This window comes from Dendronephthya gigantea, unplaced genomic scaffold, assembly GCF_004324835.1.
Source record: "Dendronephthya gigantea isolate DGI-Jeju-01 unplaced genomic scaffold, DenGig_1.0 000178F, whole genome shotgun sequence".
NCBI classification, from domain to species: Eukaryota; Metazoa; Cnidaria; class Anthozoa; order Malacalcyonacea; family Nephtheidae; genus Dendronephthya; species Dendronephthya gigantea.
In genome coordinates this window covers 57,864-73,658 of record NW_021163188.1, presented here as the reverse complement: position 1 = coordinate 73,658, position 15,795 = coordinate 57,864, and the positions used below count along the sequence as shown (strand labels likewise).

The 15,795-nt window shown below is 38.9% G+C and overlaps 2 protein-coding genes and 1 non-coding gene across 4 annotated transcripts; 1 reads left to right on the top strand and 2 right to left on the bottom strand.

Annotated features, from left to right (window-relative positions):
* The first annotated feature begins 109 nt into the window (after window positions 1–109).
* LOC114538234 (protein strawberry notch homolog 1-like) lies at window positions 110–15,596 on the top strand. 2 transcript variants are annotated; one of them, XM_028559382.1, is made up of 34 exons: window positions 110–514; window positions 731–1,216; window positions 3,483–3,540; window positions 3,634–3,730; window positions 3,848–3,890; window positions 3,968–4,134; window positions 4,264–4,348; window positions 4,433–4,471; window positions 4,651–4,699; window positions 4,796–4,960; window positions 5,077–5,212; window positions 5,282–5,387; window positions 5,687–5,726; window positions 5,837–5,950; window positions 6,230–6,331; window positions 6,414–6,494; window positions 6,679–6,773; window positions 7,011–7,195; window positions 7,377–7,526; window positions 7,834–8,028; window positions 8,178–8,440; window positions 8,642–8,773; window positions 8,865–8,930; window positions 9,023–9,092; window positions 9,218–9,330; window positions 9,408–9,479; window positions 9,661–9,760; window positions 9,920–9,988; window positions 10,181–10,327; window positions 10,467–10,648; window positions 11,453–11,596; window positions 13,955–14,031; window positions 14,390–14,583; window positions 14,874–15,596. In XM_028559382.1, exons 1-34 carry the CDS (start codon window positions 300–302, stop codon window positions 14,969–14,971), a joined length of 4,335 nt encoding a protein of 1,444 aa, XP_028415183.1. In that variant the 5' UTR covers window positions 110–299; the 3' UTR covers window positions 14,972–15,596. The 2 variants fall into 2 exon arrangements, with proteins under 2 accessions (XP_028415183.1, XP_028415184.1); XM_028559383.1 differs by lacking the exons at window positions 110–514; window positions 731–1,216 and adding an exon at window positions 2,143–2,784 and having other exon boundaries at window positions 14,874–15,593.
* Window positions 1,511–1,626, bottom strand: Trnai-uau. The gene is made up of 2 exons: window positions 1,589–1,626; window positions 1,511–1,546 (listed from the first exon to the last, which is right to left on the bottom strand). It is a non-coding gene; the product is annotated as a tRNA-Ile (tRNA).
* LOC114538235 (adrenocorticotropic hormone receptor-like) lies at window positions 11,609–12,909 on the bottom strand. Its single transcript, XM_028559386.1, has one exon. It carries the CDS (start codon window positions 12,905–12,907, stop codon window positions 11,927–11,929), a length of 981 nt encoding a protein of 326 aa, XP_028415187.1. The 5' UTR covers window positions 12,908–12,909; the 3' UTR covers window positions 11,609–11,926.
* Window positions 15,597–15,795: the final 199 nt, after the last annotated feature.

Below are 15,795 nucleotides of genomic sequence, written 5' to 3'. Positions count from 1 at the left end.
ATTTTTTCTTCATGACGGAAAACTGTTGCCTATGCTTCAAGGAATTATCAAACGCGGACTTCCATTGCTTGAATTCCATCGCTGAAATTCGGAATGAAATTATAGTGTTTTTCGCCGAAACACTTTTGACCCATGAGAGCAGATTATGCAAAACATGCACGGAGCTTGTTCAAGAAAGAATAGAAATCAAAGAGAGAATTCGTGTGGCAAACGAAGCCATCCAGTCCGTGTATTTGAGGTCATATGTATTCTTAAACTGTAAACCTAACTTACCTAAGAACTATAAGGACAGACGATTTATGGAGACTTTTCTGAATCTTTCGAGATGCACGTGGGACGAGTGTGACGATGATGCAAAATCCGTCAAAAAGAGTGACTTTTCTTCGTTTCAAAGTGACAGTAGCATCACGATAGAGCCAGTTTTGAAGAATCAATACAAGGAACTACAAGATGTGATGTATAAACTGGAGGATGAACTGTTGGGGGATAGCACATCTGATGAAGAAGAAAATATGTTAGTGCATTGTATTTTGATATGTTTTTCAGAGAGATATCCGGTATTTTTCGCGTAAATCCGCTAAATCGCGCACCTTGAACTTTGAACTTGTATTCTCCTGAGTGTTCAACAGCGTTCGAATAAGATGAGAATGGCACTAGGATAAATTTTATTGTTTGTAGTCTTGTTACTCTTGTAGATCGTCGCAATAATTTAATATTTTCCGTTTTATAGTGATCGCTGTGGTTTGTGCTTGAAAACATTGTCGAATGCAGATGGTTTCAACATAAGCGACGATATCCGTAGTGAGCTGAATACTATAGTTCTTTTTATGCTTGATACACCTCTGACCAGTGACAGCAAACTATGCAAATCATGTTTTAAACACGTGGAGGAAAGAATGGATATCAGAGCGAAACTTCACGGTGCTGACCAACGCATCAGAGAGATCTATTATAAAGCTCTACTTGAACGAGCCCGTTCAAACAGAATGTTGGATAGCGAACGAGTCGGGAAGAGTTGTTGCGACAAACACAAGCGAGCTGCGGCGTTGTCCGATAGATGTGCGGCGGCAACTGTAAACTCCGCTGGATGTACTGTTGTAAAGCGCCGAGGATCGTTTAAACACGATGAATGCAATACAGAAGAAGGCTATTCGTCTATGTATAAGCTGGAGAAAGACTTATGGGATGATGACGATAAATCTGATAAGGAAAATATGTGAGTATAATATTTTGTTATTGTATATTTTGGAGGGAAATATTCCGTATTTTGCGCGCCAAGTGCCGCGCATGCTCCGTAGTCGATCTGTGCGGAACTGACGGCAGCCTGGGGATAGCACATTTACGAATATAACGAAAGCCGTATAAAATTTTAAAAAAGAATTCGTTTTGATAGATTTTGAGTCTATGTGACAGATAAGGACCACTTTTATGCGTGGTATTATTTATAGAAAAAAAAAAAAAAGATGATTTTCTATTTGCGGGGCCGCCTTTTGGGTTTCTAAAAAGTGCCTGCTCCTGGAGAGGCTCGAACTCTCGACCTTCGCATTTCACGGCATATATGGCGAGCCAAAGCCACGCCCATACTGCATATAAGTACGACGCGCTAACCGACTGTGCCACAGGAGCTGGACGTCTAATGAGGGAGAATTTATCGTAGATAAACGTACACGTAGGCCGAGGCTTACGTAATCACTTCATCCATCTCGTGATTTCAATGCATGATATTTTCAAACACTTTCGAATTAAAATTTGTGATAACAAAGTTAGAAAACCTCAATAAATAACATTCGCTGAAACCAGATTTTGTTAGAACTTTTGATAGTGAACTCGTATCACTTTCCCTGACTTGTTAATTTTATGTAATATTTGGGATTCTTTACTATATAAAGCTTTTCATTGTCATATTCTCAGCTTGGGTCAAGTAAAAAATTATATAACGAATTCGCAATTTATGGCATTTTTAGTCTATAACAGTCAGAAATTTTGACGATAGGGAACGGCTAATTGTAGTGTATATGTATTTGTTGTAGTCGGGCGTATAGTTTTCATTTTATCTCGAAATTTCGGGGTAAAAAAAGTAAATAATTTCCTTGATATTGCTTCGTTGGCACAAAAAAGCGCGGGGGCCTTGTAGCAAACACGTGACCCAGATAATAAAACTCATGAGGAAGAAAGATAATTCTTAAAACTAAAACAAAATTTACCAAGAGCATGTTGTTTGAAAGTTGTTTGGTGGCTTCAAAATATGATGTCCTGGCTCGACGATGGTGCAGGGCCCGATTCGGACCTCTTATCTCTTGCTTTGGGGGAAAGCGGGCTTGATTTAGCCTCTCATGGCCAACTGGAGAGTTCTGAACGAAGTGAAACTGGGTTATCAGACTCTGGTATGGCTGGTGCTTCATTGTCGCTAGAGTCGACCTCGACTCCGAACGATCTATTAAACTGGGCATTTTTGTTATCAAACTCAAATAGTCAGAACTTAGCGTCAACTCAAGACGACTTTTCAAGCCTTTTAGAACCTTTTAACGAGTTTAGACCGGCGAGTGAAGCCACTACTAACAATAAAACGTCAAAGCCTTCATTTTCCAAAGACTTACAGGATCAATTAGACCTCTATTTGGGTCCAGGGGATTTTAATACAACACAGACTACAAACAGGGCTATTTCTGCCTTCGATTCTACGTTAAAAGATCTTCTTTCTACGGACAATGGTTTTTCCTCAAACAGTTTGACTAAAAAGGCTGTCAATGGTTTAAATGTAAACATAAAAGACCCGACAAGGAAGTACGTTATGAACGTATTACGTTCAAAATAATTTGGTTTTTATAGTGTTAGTTCTCTAGTTGTTTAGTATACATGCAGTTTTTCTCACGGTGGGTATTTCGCTTTTGAAGTGAACTCATGACACTATCTGTTATATTAAATGTCATAAATTTTTATGCAAATTGTTCTCTGAAATTATGTCATTCTTTCTGTGAGAATAGTTCCTTGTATGTTTTGTACAAGGAAGGTCTAAAATTGAAACTGTAGAAGCTGTGAGTTTGGATTACAGCTAGTGTGTTTTTTTTCGCAAAAAACGACGGTATGGTTTGCAATGTTCAATGGTTAAAAAATGACCGGAAAGTTACAAAATTGCTGTCTTTAATAACTGTGACTGATCACATCTTGTAATCCAAAACACGTTGCCAAAGCAAACAATAAATAATCTGTATAGGCTCTGTTACAACAGCAACTTATTTGTGTCTGAAAATCTGTATGGTCAAAATTAAGCCATATTTTTAGTATTCTGCTGATGTCAGCATTATTTTTACCAAAGTTGGCATTACAAAGCATAATTCTTGGAATGAAGTTTCCCATTGTAGTGTTTACACTTTACACAATTTGGAGAATTGCCAAGTATAATTTAAGAGGTCTTTTTCAATTAATAATTTGGAATAATCACAAAGTAAGGTTGCATGTGAAATCTTACCGAATATTTTTAGGGATGTGGTTTCAAAACTTTGGGCAACAGAAGATTTGAAGCTTAAAGATGTCACAGAGGTTCGTGGTTGTGATTTTAAATTATATATCAGTATTTGAAACCAGGTTCCTAATCAGAGATGTGTATCTTAGTCAGTTTGCAATATTTCGTAGGGTCATCTCCAATCAAAAGAAGAAGATGAAGAGGTAGACGAAGATGATGAAGATCTTGGATATTCTGATACGTACGCTGAATACTGGCCTAGCAAATGTAAGTTGTATACATCTACAGTATATTCTGGTGGAAGTCTATTTCAACCTAGTAACCAAATTACCAAAATGAATTCAAGCTTAATCTATAGCTAACACAATATGTCTAATTTTCCAGTACGGATTGGAAAAAGGCATCCAGATCCTGTTGTTGAGACAAGGTAAGGTTCATCTGGTAGTTGTTTCCAAATTACAAGTGAAACATTTAATGCAAATATCTCTTCTTTTTTGTTTTCAGTTCCCTGTCAAGTGTAGCTCCACCTGATGTCTGGTATAAGCTGGCAATTCCAAACGAGGTTATCGACAAACACTTGCTATCTGCTTTGCAACTTGAAGCAATTGTTTACGCCTGTCAGAGACATGAAATGTTACTTGGAGATGGTTCAAGAGCTGGCTTCTTGATAGGTAGTTAATGAATAACCATTTAGATTATAGTCGATCCCTGATTAATCCAAGAAGTAACTACTTCTCATATACTTGATATAACTTCCTTGAAATCCATTCTGTCTTAAAATTGTATTTGAAATACTGTAGGTGATGGTGCTGGTGTTGGAAAAGGTCGTACTGTTGCTGGTATAATCAGTGAAAACTATCTACTTGGACGAAAAAGAGCTCTATGGTAAGAAGATTGCTTTAATGCAATTGTTAGGACATAAACTTTGCTCTAGGATAGACCTATTAATTTTCTTCTTTTCCATTTCAGGTTGAGTGTATCAAATGATTTGAGATTAGACGCCATTCGGTAGGACTTTGTTCTTCGTATTTTCATCCTTGAGGATCCACTTTCCATGTTTATTGGCTTGTTTATAACATACTTCCTCGCTGTATACCCTACTACCCTAGGCGCTGTGAATAACACTACCATTGGTGTACATGATTTTAACAAACATGGCTAAACAGGCAGTTTTTATTCTTTTTTAGTGATCTTCGAGACATCAAATGTGGTGTCAATGTCCGCTCATTAAATAAGGTAGAAACCTGAGGATGTTTGTGCATTTGCTCCTGTCCTTTGCCATTGTCATTTGTAGCTGTGTATTAATAAGCCTATTTGTTCTTTCATACATAGTTCAAATATGATTCAAAGTTGTCCTCAAAAGAAAATGGAAGTTTTAAGAAAGGTGTGCTGTTTGCAACATATTCCTCGTTGATTGGAGAGAGCCAGGGAACATCAAAATATCGGACAAGACTGGGGCAGATTGTCAAGTGGTGTGGGTCTGATTTTGATGGAGTTGTATCCTTAGAAACTATGAAATAAAACGAATTTCTAAACTTAGAATTTAGGGGAACTAATCACCTGTCATCATGAATATCATGTGTACTCCATGTTTTTCTTAACTCAGAAATCAGATCATTCTAGATGAATGTCACAAAGCCAAGAATCTGGTTCCAACCGGTTCATCAAAACCAACCAAAACTGGAAAGACTGTTCTTGAACTACAAGAGAAACTACCCAAGGCTAGGGTGGTCTACTGCAGTGCCACTGGTAGGTGTTAAGTAGGAATCTCTGGGGATGCATGTGGCAAGTATCTCATGTTCACAATTATCCCCCTAGGTGCTTCTGAACCCAAGAACATGGCTTACATGTCCCGACTTGGAATCTGGGGAAAGGGAACTCCATTTAAAGAGTTTACCCAGTTTATTCAAGCAGTCGAAAGAAGGTGAGACATCTAATTTGTTTTTTAGTACAAGGGTTTAGTTCACATCTTGTTAACTGGCAGTGCTCTGATGCTGTTCAGTGGAATTGTCTGGTATAAAAAAAGGTGGAGTTCTTTTCACTAAGATGGCTATAAACTGTATCTTGGATTGAGTCTGTTGATAAGTTAACAAGTGTCACTGGAATACTGGGAGGTGATTTTGTTGACTCAGACAATATCTTGCATTAGCCAGAGTAAAATACTCAAATCATGTAAACTGTTGTGATTCTTTGCCATTAATCTTGATATTGTATTGTTTCTAGGGGTGTTGGTGCGATGGAACTGGTTGCCATGGATATGAAGGTAGGGAAACTGACTGCTGAGACTTGTTCCATTCTGGACTGCTATCCAGTATATAACCAGCTATATTAGATATGAACTTGCTGTATACATGGTTTTGTTTTATTTCTCAGCTTCGTGGAATGTACATGGCTCGTCAGCTCAGCTTCTCAGGCGTGACGTTTGACATTAAGGAAGTTCCACTCAGCGAACAGTTTATCGAGATGTACAATGCATCAGCGATACTGGTATGTATGACACCCCCCCCCTCACACCTACACATCTCCCCCCTGCACACACCCATCTCCCCCAACACACACCCATCTCCCCCCCTGCACACCCCACCCCACACACCCACCCATATCCCCACACACACACCCATCTCCCCCCCTGCACACACCACCCCACACACCCACCAATCTCCCCCCACACACACCCATCTCCCCCTCCTCAACCCTTGATTGAAGCAGTTAAACGAAGTAAATTAACCCCGTATTAAACTCTTCTGTCTCTCCTCTCAAACACAGTGGCAGCAGGCAAGAGAAAAGTTTGGAAAAGCGATCGAGTTATCAGGAAATGACGGGAAAGTAATGAAAAAAATGTGGGCGCAGTTTTGGGCCGCTCATCAGGTAAAATGGCCGAGAATGTGCTTTTTAATCGTTTTTCTAGTCGAGCTATTGCTATGTCCTAACTCTACCTTACGATCTTCAGAGGTTTTTCAAGTATTTGTGTATTGCGTCTAAAGTCGAAGCTGCCGTTGCGATCGCAAAGGAGGCGACTATAAATGGAAAGGTATGCGTTAGTTTAGATAATGCTGTGACATTCTAACCCCAGTGTTAACATCTTTTCACCATCTGCCATGTCCCCGTTCCTCGCTTCATCTCTCCTATTCATGTCTTTGAAAACTTTTCCTCCTCCCTGCGTTTCCTTGCTAACTGTGATGTCTTCTCAAAATTGATACTCTTGTGTGTTTCAGTGTGTGGTTATTGGCTTGCAGTCCACTGGCGAGGCTCGAACCCTGGAACAACTCGGAGAGACTGGGGAACTCACAGAATTCGTTTCGACTGCCAAGTATGTAAATAATTTCACATTTTTTCAACTGTCTTATTTTGCTGTATCTTCCTTGTCACCAGCCTGGATAAATTCAGTCTGGTCTTTAGACAAACCATCAGGAAGATATCAGACGTGGTTTGTTGTCAAAAACTTTGCCAGGAATCATAGTATTCTAGGCTGGTTCATCTGGATAGTTTTGGTTCTGATACGCTAGAAACTCCAACCTAAACTTCATTTCTTGTTTCATCTTCACAGAGGAGTACTGCAGGCTCTGATCGACAAACATTTTCCGGTGCCGAACTCGAGGGGAAGGTTTGACTTCATGAATGATTATCCCAAGACAACTCCTCTGGCGGCGAAGAAACGAAAAGGAGCGAGTCTTGGTAAAAAAATAGCTGTGAAAAAGTTCAGAAAAGAAGATATGTTTGGTCATGGTGGATGTAAGTGTGAAACGGCTTTATCATACCTGACCATTATACCTGACCATTATACCTGACCATTATCATCACCATACCTGACCATTATACCTGACCATTATCATCACCATACCTCACTATTATTACCACCATAATCACGGATATCGGGAGTATTATAATGACGTTTAGTTATTTCGGGATTTAGTGAGTGGAGACTCCGACGGTGATGATGACGATGATCGATTATCGAATGATGATCGATTATCGAACGATAATCCTGAGGCACCGGCAATTGCCCAAGATACAAATAGCGAAGATGATACGTATGTCGACGATTCTTCAGACTCGGATGAAGGTATGCTAAACACGGGGGGGGGATTAACTGTGTGTAAGAGGGGGGGAGCTTAGTTAAGAGGGTGTGCCCGAGGGTGTGAGTTTGGGTATCAATTCAAATTTGGAGAATTGTATGCAGACTTGATCCATCCTTGGCTAAACACATGTTTAAAGGAACATGTTTAAAACTGTTCGATTGGGTTTTCTCCAGTTTTGCGTGAAGGGTGAAGTCCAACAAGAATTGTTAGCCTGAGTTACATATCTACGTTTCGCCTGGCCTTAGATTTAGCATTGCTGTGATTGTAATCTTTTTTTCAAAACTTTTCCAGATAACTGGTTGAAGCAGATCATTGAGAAGCCAAAGAAACCAAAATCTCGCAATAACAGTCCATCTTTACAACAAGATGAAACCAGCATGGACGCCTTGGTTGCCGCTGGTTTTAATGTGAATACACCAGCTTGGAATAAACCTACGACAGCTGCAACTACCGCAGTGAAAGCAACGCCCATTGCAGAGTCATCAGGTAGGCCCATCACTGAATCAAACCAGTCATTGCTAAAGTAGAAATAAGTCTTCAAAATAACCAGAGGTGGTGAAAAGACACGAAAATGAACTCCGTCTATCTGTCGCTTCAAGTAAACACACTTCATGCAACAATTTCATTTCATTTAGGATCGTCAAACAGTTTTGATGGGATACTGGCAAAGCTTGAGACGTCAAAAAAGAATTGCCAGGAAAGCAACAAGAGTCTTGTGGAATACGTGAAAACAATGGCGATACCAGCCGATCAATATGCGAGTCTGAGCCCAGCTGAGCAATGTCAAGTTATGAAAACTGAACTTTTACATAAACTGGACTACATTGCCAGTTATTTACCAAATAATACTCTAGATCAATTGATGAATGACTTAGGAGGACCCGAGTGTGTTGCTGAGGTAAAATTTGCAACTTATTCCATGCTCTATCAGTTCCAGTAAGGATCATCTCTTATTGATCCAGTGTTAATCATCTCGTATTTATCCTAAATTAACTTTATTTATGCTGGATAACTCTATCAGTTCTAAACATTTCTTCCTAGAGGTCCAGTAAGGATCATCTCTTATTGATCCAGTGTTACTAAATTTGTTGTTTCCTAGATGACGGGTCGTAAAGGTCGTGTAATCACAGGAAAAGATGGCGCCGTGCAATATGAACTTCGCAGTGAGCGCGATTATCCACTCGAGATGCTGAATATCGCCGAAAAAAAGCGCTTTATGGACGGAGAAAAGGTTACAAACTTGATGAATTTTCAGAAATCTTTCGAGTATAAGTTTTCAATGAAGCCACAGCATTTTAAACTCACGTCTATTTGCATCTTAGGATGTTGCCATCATATCTGAAGCTGCCAGTTCTGGTATCTCATTGCAAGCTGACAGGAGAGCGAAGGTATTTGAAAAAACAAATTATTTAAAACATGAAATGGTAGAAATATCCATCATTTACCTGTCAAATCTAATCAACAACTTCTATCTTATTAGAACCAGAAGCGAAGAGTTCACATCACCCTTGAGTTGCCCTGGAGTGCCGACAAAGCCATTCAACAATTTGGTGAGCGTTAGAACTATAATTGAAGCTATCCTGCGGTCAAACGCTTGCACCATCCAAGATATAAACAGTTATGTTCAAATGGTCGTGTTTTTTTATGGTGGTATCTTAATTTTGTACGTTTTCAGGTCGAACGCACCGTTCTAATCAAGTGAGCGCACCAGAATATTTGTTTCTGATATCAAAACTCTCTGGGGAACAACGATTTGCTTCTATCGTCGCCAAGAGATTAGAAAGTCTGGTAAGCTGATATAGACTAACTTTTATTTACGCATACATCGAATATGTGTACATGAAGTATGTTTTTACTCCATTCAGGGTGCGCTGACTCATGGTGATCGACGAGCAACCGAGTCGAGAGATTTGAGCAAATATAACTTCGACAACAAGGTATGACGAGACCACTGAGCTATGTAATAATTCCTGGAGGGTTTATTCGTAATGTTTTGGGCTAAAAGTGGACGAGACTATAACCTGTAAAGAGAAAGCGTTCATGGAACTTTTCCATAACTTCTCTTAGAAGAGTGTTTTTATCTCAATTCTCATCTCGTCTTCTCAAATATCTTTCCAGTATGGTCGAACAGCTCTCGAAGTGGTCCTCAAGTCGGTTCTCAAGATCTCGCCAGCCTTAGCTAAACCTCCTGCGGAATACGTTGGAGACTTCTTTGCAGGTAGGATGTCTTTGGATATCGGTGGATCCCTGTTGATTTCCTCGTACAGATGAGCAGATGTTGATCTTAAAGGGGAACACAACTTTCTCACATTGGTTATTATAGTTTGATCATCAAATGCGGTCGCTTTTGTTCACGTAACTTATTTCTTTCAAACAGATGTTCGCGAAGCTTTAGTGGGGGTTGGTGTCATTGCTTCTCAAGGTGGCAACGAAGTCTTGGACAAAGGTATTGTTTGAGAGCTGAAGTTCCAAGAAATATAGAACATTAGTTTAAGTTTCCTTTTGTATAGTAACACTGGATCTTTACTGGACATCTATGAAGGATAGTTTAGTACATAAGGAGCCATTATATACGAGGATAGTTCTTTCCAGTCTTGCACTATTAACTGCGTGTATGTGACTTCGTATTTCATTTCAGATTATTGCAATATATCGAAATTTCTGAATCGTCTTCTGGGTCTGGAGGTTTCTCTTCAAAACGCTTTGTTTCAATATTTCACTGCAACACTCGAGGCAGTTATACAACAAGCAAAGCGGAACGGGCGCTATGACGAGGGTATCCTAGGTGAGTCTATACGAGTTAGAATTTACCTGAGTGTTTAGCTCTTATCAAGTTTGGAACATGAGCTCGAGATCTCTATCGATTACCCTACGACAGATTATGACATGTGTCTCTATCCTAAACGTATAATGTCATTTCATAGATCTGGGCTCACAAGGAGAGGATGTACAGCGGTTGGACACTAAAACATTTGACAACGTCGACGCTTCAGGGTCGACGGAGTTGCATACCGTCAGCGTGGAACGCGGCATGTCCTGGGAACGAGCTGTTGTAATGTTACAAGATCATGAGCTGCCAGACGAAGGATTTTATATGTCATATCAGGTATGGCAGTGGTTAGGGCACGTTCCTTGCAACGAGGGCTTTTTAAAATACTGGGTTATTTTTCTATAATATTTTTCATTTAGAACTAATAGAGTTATCCAGTATAAATAAAGTTAGTTTAGTTTAGGTTTTATGCTGTAGTAACACTGGATCAATAAGAGATGATCCTTGCTGGACCTCTAGGAAGAACAGTTTAGAACTGATAGAGCTATCCAGTATAAATAAAGTTAGTTTAGTTTAGGTTTTCTCCTGTAGTAACACTGGATCAGTAAGAGATGATTCTTACTGGACCTCTAGGAAGAACAGTTTAGAACTGATAGAGCTATCCAGTATAAATAAAGTTAGTTTAGTTTAGGTTTCCTCCTGTAGTAACACTGGATCAATAAGAGATGATCCTTACTGGACATCTAGGAAGAACAGTTTAGAACTGATAGAGCCATCCAGTATAAATAAAGTTAGTTTAGTTTAGGTTTTCTCCTGTAGTAACACTGGATCAATAAGAGATGATTCTTACTGGACCTCTAGGAAGAACAGTTTAGAACTGATAGAGCTATCCAGTATAAATAAAGTTAGTTTAGTTTAGGTTTTCTCCTGTAGTAACACTGGATCAATAAGAGATGATTCTTACTGGACCTCTAGGAAGAACAGTTTAGAACTGATAGAGCTATCCAGTATAAATAAAGTTAGTTTAGTTTAGGTTTTCTCCTGTAGTAACACTGGATCAATAAGAGATGATCCTTACTGGACCTCTAGGAAGAACAGTTTAGATCTGAGAACTGATATAACTGTTTGTGTTAACTTTAGGTTCGTAACAACAAACGAACAGCAATTCTTGTCAAAACAGTCATGAGCATTCAGAAAAAGAAAATGTTTCATGTTTATCGCCCCAACACGGGACTACAGCAAAAACAAGAAACGATTCAGGATATAAAGAAATCTTACGAGAAGGTGGGTGATCAATTCATATTCTTAGATAAATCCACTTGGCTATATACCAAGGATCAGTTTTTAAATGCCTACCACCTACGGAAAGATGTCTCGTCATTGGCAGTTCTAACAATACAAGACATGCAATCGTATGGGAATCTTTTGCTCAGCGAGCAAATCATAAATAAACACAGTTCATTTTGGGCTCAGTAAATTAATCATAAAATTGCCTTCTTATTTGGTTTGTTGTCATCATTGACGTCACTAAACGTGGGATAATGCAGTGGGTCTATCAGCTGTGTCATGCGTCGGTCTTTGAGCGGTTCCGGCGGTCGTTACTGTCTTGTTCCACTATGGTTTAATAATCTGTAGCATTTCCTTCCGTAGTTGCGAATTTTTCCAGAAAAAGACCAAAGAATTAAGTGTAGAATTCATAGAAATAAACGTAACAATCCAATTTCCTAGAATCAGTGATGAAACAGTCTTCACTTCAGAACTCTTCATCCCCAGGTGCACATGATACGCTACGTTTGGTAGATAACAAACCTGTGAGCATATCACAAGAATTATAAACATCTTCGCTAGTTTTACATCTTTTATCACCTCACTCATTCGATTCCATTGAGTTCTTTGTGTTGATTTATCGACTTCTATCCCTGGCATGGCTTCTGTTGGGATCTCAACTTCTATCACGGAAGGCGCCGGCACTGATCGTCTCTTCTTCCTGGCGATTTGAAAAATTCGACCGTACACAAATATGATCGTTATACAGACGATTGCTGCGCATATCGACAGAAACCTCCGGTGTATGTCACCGTTTATATACGAGGTGAAAGTTATCGGGGTCCACATAAGCCAGAGAATAACCGTAACAACCAAGACAGCCCGTGGGGTTACGTGGCGTTGATACCAGAATGGATGTGCAATGGAAAGATATCGTTCGATGTTCATTACGTGAAGTGTCAGCCCAGAATAACCTGTTAATAGTTTTGCAATTGTCAGGTACACTGCCTTTGCAATGCAGTCGCCATTACCCAGCAGTTGTTTAATAGCGTTGTACAAAAACAATGGATGAACTGTAACCACTACCGCGAAGTCGTTTAGCGATAAAAGCATTATAAGAAAGAACGGAGTGTTGCTTCTTAGTACATTTGATTTCCAAAACGCAATCAGCACCAAACCGTTGAACAAACTACCAAGAATCGATAACACTCCATTCACAACGCAGGTCAGGATAAGGTTTAAGGTATAGACTTCCGAGGGCGATTCTCGTAGGTATGATATTGTGGTTAAACACAATTCAACCGTTACATTTAGAAACGATGCGTTCATACCGAGGCTTGGAGTTGGGAAGATTTTCAGATGAATGTGTCGAGGCCCTCGTGCATGTCTTCAGCTGTCTCTTGTCTGGGTTCTGGCACCTGCTATAATAATGATTTCTGATTAATTTTGTAATTCATTTGCCGTCTACATATATATATATCGCAAACGATATGCGTGGATAAGCTAATTGGATATAAGTTTCATTTTGAAACCTTGCATAAACGCTCAAAAATCACTGATATGTTTTAACATGCGGTGCTCTCAATTTAAATACGCATACTTTTTACTGTGGGAGAGGTTGTTGTTTTAAATAACCTGAGACAAAGAAAACTTGAAAAGAATATATTAACTATTCCTCCGAGTCAAACTTTTTTAATTAAATTTCCTTAGAAGTGAGAACGCTGATAACATGTGAAATGTTTCCAACTTGCGTTGAAAGCGATCGTAACTTACTTCGAGAACTTATTCACGAGTTGGCTTTCCTGTTCTGTCGTTGATTTTAATTATTTTCTCAGTTTTTATTGATTTCATTTACGCGTCATGTACAATAGACACCTCAATTTTAATTTGGTATTGACTCGAAGTTGTCAACAAGTTCACATCTGTCTATGTCTTTCTTTAGTGTGCGCCGTAGGTGTTTAAAATCTATCTTTCTTTTTGCGTCTTTTGGTGAATTTTTAAGATATTTTTGAGAGAAGGGAGATTTTAGTAACTTTCCAATTAGGGGGAAACTATATATTTATTTATTAATGTCGAAAATAATCATAACCATTTCCATGGATATTGAACTATTCAGAAATAATTTGTTGAATTATTTGAATTTTAAGTGATAACGTGTCAAATTCTTCCTGGAGGTCCTGTAAGGATATCCAGTCTTTACACAGTGTTACTACACGAGCATTACTCAATCCCTTTTAAACTGTTTTTACTAGGATTCGATAAGAATTATAATGATGATGATATTTATAATTAACACGCTCTGTACAGTCAGTTAAGAACACGCCTGTTCATTACAATGGCGGTTTTCATTTTAAAGATCTTTCATTTCTTTCCTAGGTGGCCGTGTGGTCAGCACAACCCGCCTGGATCCAACAATACGAATCCTCGGAAACTCAGTGTGTGCATTCATATTGGTGAGTTTTGCTACCAAAATCAAACTAACTTTATTAATACTGAGTAGCTTACACTATCAGTGCTAAACTGTTCTTCCTAGAGGTCCAGTTATGATCATCTCTTATTGATCCAGTGTTACTACAGGAGGAAACCTAAACTAAACTAACTTTATTTATACTGGATAGCTTTATCAGTTCTAAACTGTTCTTCCTAGAGGTCTAGTAATGATCATCTCTTATTGATCCAGTGTTACTACAGGAGGAAACCTAAACTAAACTAACTTTATTTATACTGGATAGCTCTATCAGTGCTAAACTGTTCTTCCTAGAGGTCCAGTAAGGATCATCTCTTATTGATCCAGTGTTACTACTTTTTCAGGAAAGGCAATTGTAAAAAGAAAGCCTTAGGTCTCACGTGTTCTGTTGGGTTACGCACGCGGACATACAACATTCTCAGTGGTTCAGTTTTGAGAGTTTGGAATCAAGTTGAAAACGTCCTTGCTACTCAGGGAGGCAATAATTCACGTATGCAAATAATTCGTGTTCGTACTGTGGACGGTCTACGTATTGTAGGTACGATATTCTGGAATAAACATTGTAGCTATGAATGAGAGTTCTTAACGAGTTCCTAACTGTTATTCCAAAAGTGTCCCAGTAAGGATCATCTCTTAATGATTCAGTGTTACTGCAGAAGGAAACCTAAACTAAACTAACTTTATTTCTATCAGTTCTAAACTGTTCTTCCTAGAGGTCCAGTAAGGATCATCTCTTATTGACCAAGTTTTACTACACGAGGAAACCAAAACTAAACTAACTTTATACTGGATAGTTCTATCAGTTCTAAACGGTTTTTCTTTCTCTAGGTTCATTAATTCCACAAAACTGTGTCGAAGCTTTAAAAAGACAGCTCACACCACGGCAGCCTGTTGCAGGGGATCCTGGTTTTCCTTTGGAGGTCTGAAACATTTCTAAGAACATTCTGCACCCAACTGGCGCCTAGCGTCACAGCACAGCCTCTGTTACTCCATGTTCTGTTCAACCAAGAATAACGTAGTTTTTAACTTAAAATCTGGTGTTAATAATTTTAATCGGTATTCCTATTGATATCTTGTTATCTGGCGTACATTTTTTTGCATTTGCTTAAATCTCTCTCTGTTTTATCAACGAGTACAACAAAATACTTTGTATTAATACAGTGGGATTTGAGCAAGTGTTTACAAGTTTATGCTTTCCCTTCCTTCCTTGTAAAATACTATGTATGGCGCAGCACTTGTCCAACACGAAACTGTTAGTTTAAATGGACTGTTTACCAACTTACTATCGTGTGTGGACGGTTTTTGGGTTGACCTGACTACCTTTCACTAGTCCCACAGTAAAATTGCTACCAGCTGGAATCTCATGCAAGTTGACGCTCGTCTTCAAGCCGTTGCACCGTTTACCAGCACACAATTGTATAAAGTTCGCAATTGTAAAAGAACATAGAACTTTGATAATGTTAACTTGCTTCATTCACCCATTCAAGAATTGTTACTTGAATGAATGCAAAATGTTGTTCAATTATGAACTATTTGTACATAAATATTTAATATTGCTCTTCTGATTGTGTTTTAATTGCTGCAATTCGTTCCAAAGGGGTGTGGGGAGGGAGTACTTGAGGGGGTACCTCAGTGGGGGGTACATAACAAAAGATGAGCTTATGATAACGCATGCGTAGACCATGCAATATATCGGAGTTTTTTAGTTCCTCTTTCGCCGTACTTTTTGTCCGGAAAAAAATGTTGCGTG

Coding starts and splice junctions, on each gene's coding strand:
- LOC114538235 (XM_028559386.1), bottom strand. CDS start 12,907: ATGAACGCATCGTTTCTAAATGTAACGGTTGAATTGTGTTTAACCACA.
- LOC114538234 (XM_028559382.1), top strand. CDS start 300: ATGGAGACTTTTCTGAATCTTTCGAGATGCACGTGGGACGAGTGTGAC. Junction 7,527..7,833: donor TTCTTCAGACTCGGATGAAG/GTATGCTAAACA, acceptor AAACTTTTCCAG/ATAACTGGTTGAAGCAGATC. Junction 9,989..10,180: donor CAACGAAGTCTTGGACAAAG/GTATTGTTTGAG, acceptor ATTTCATTTCAG/ATTATTGCAATATATCGAAA.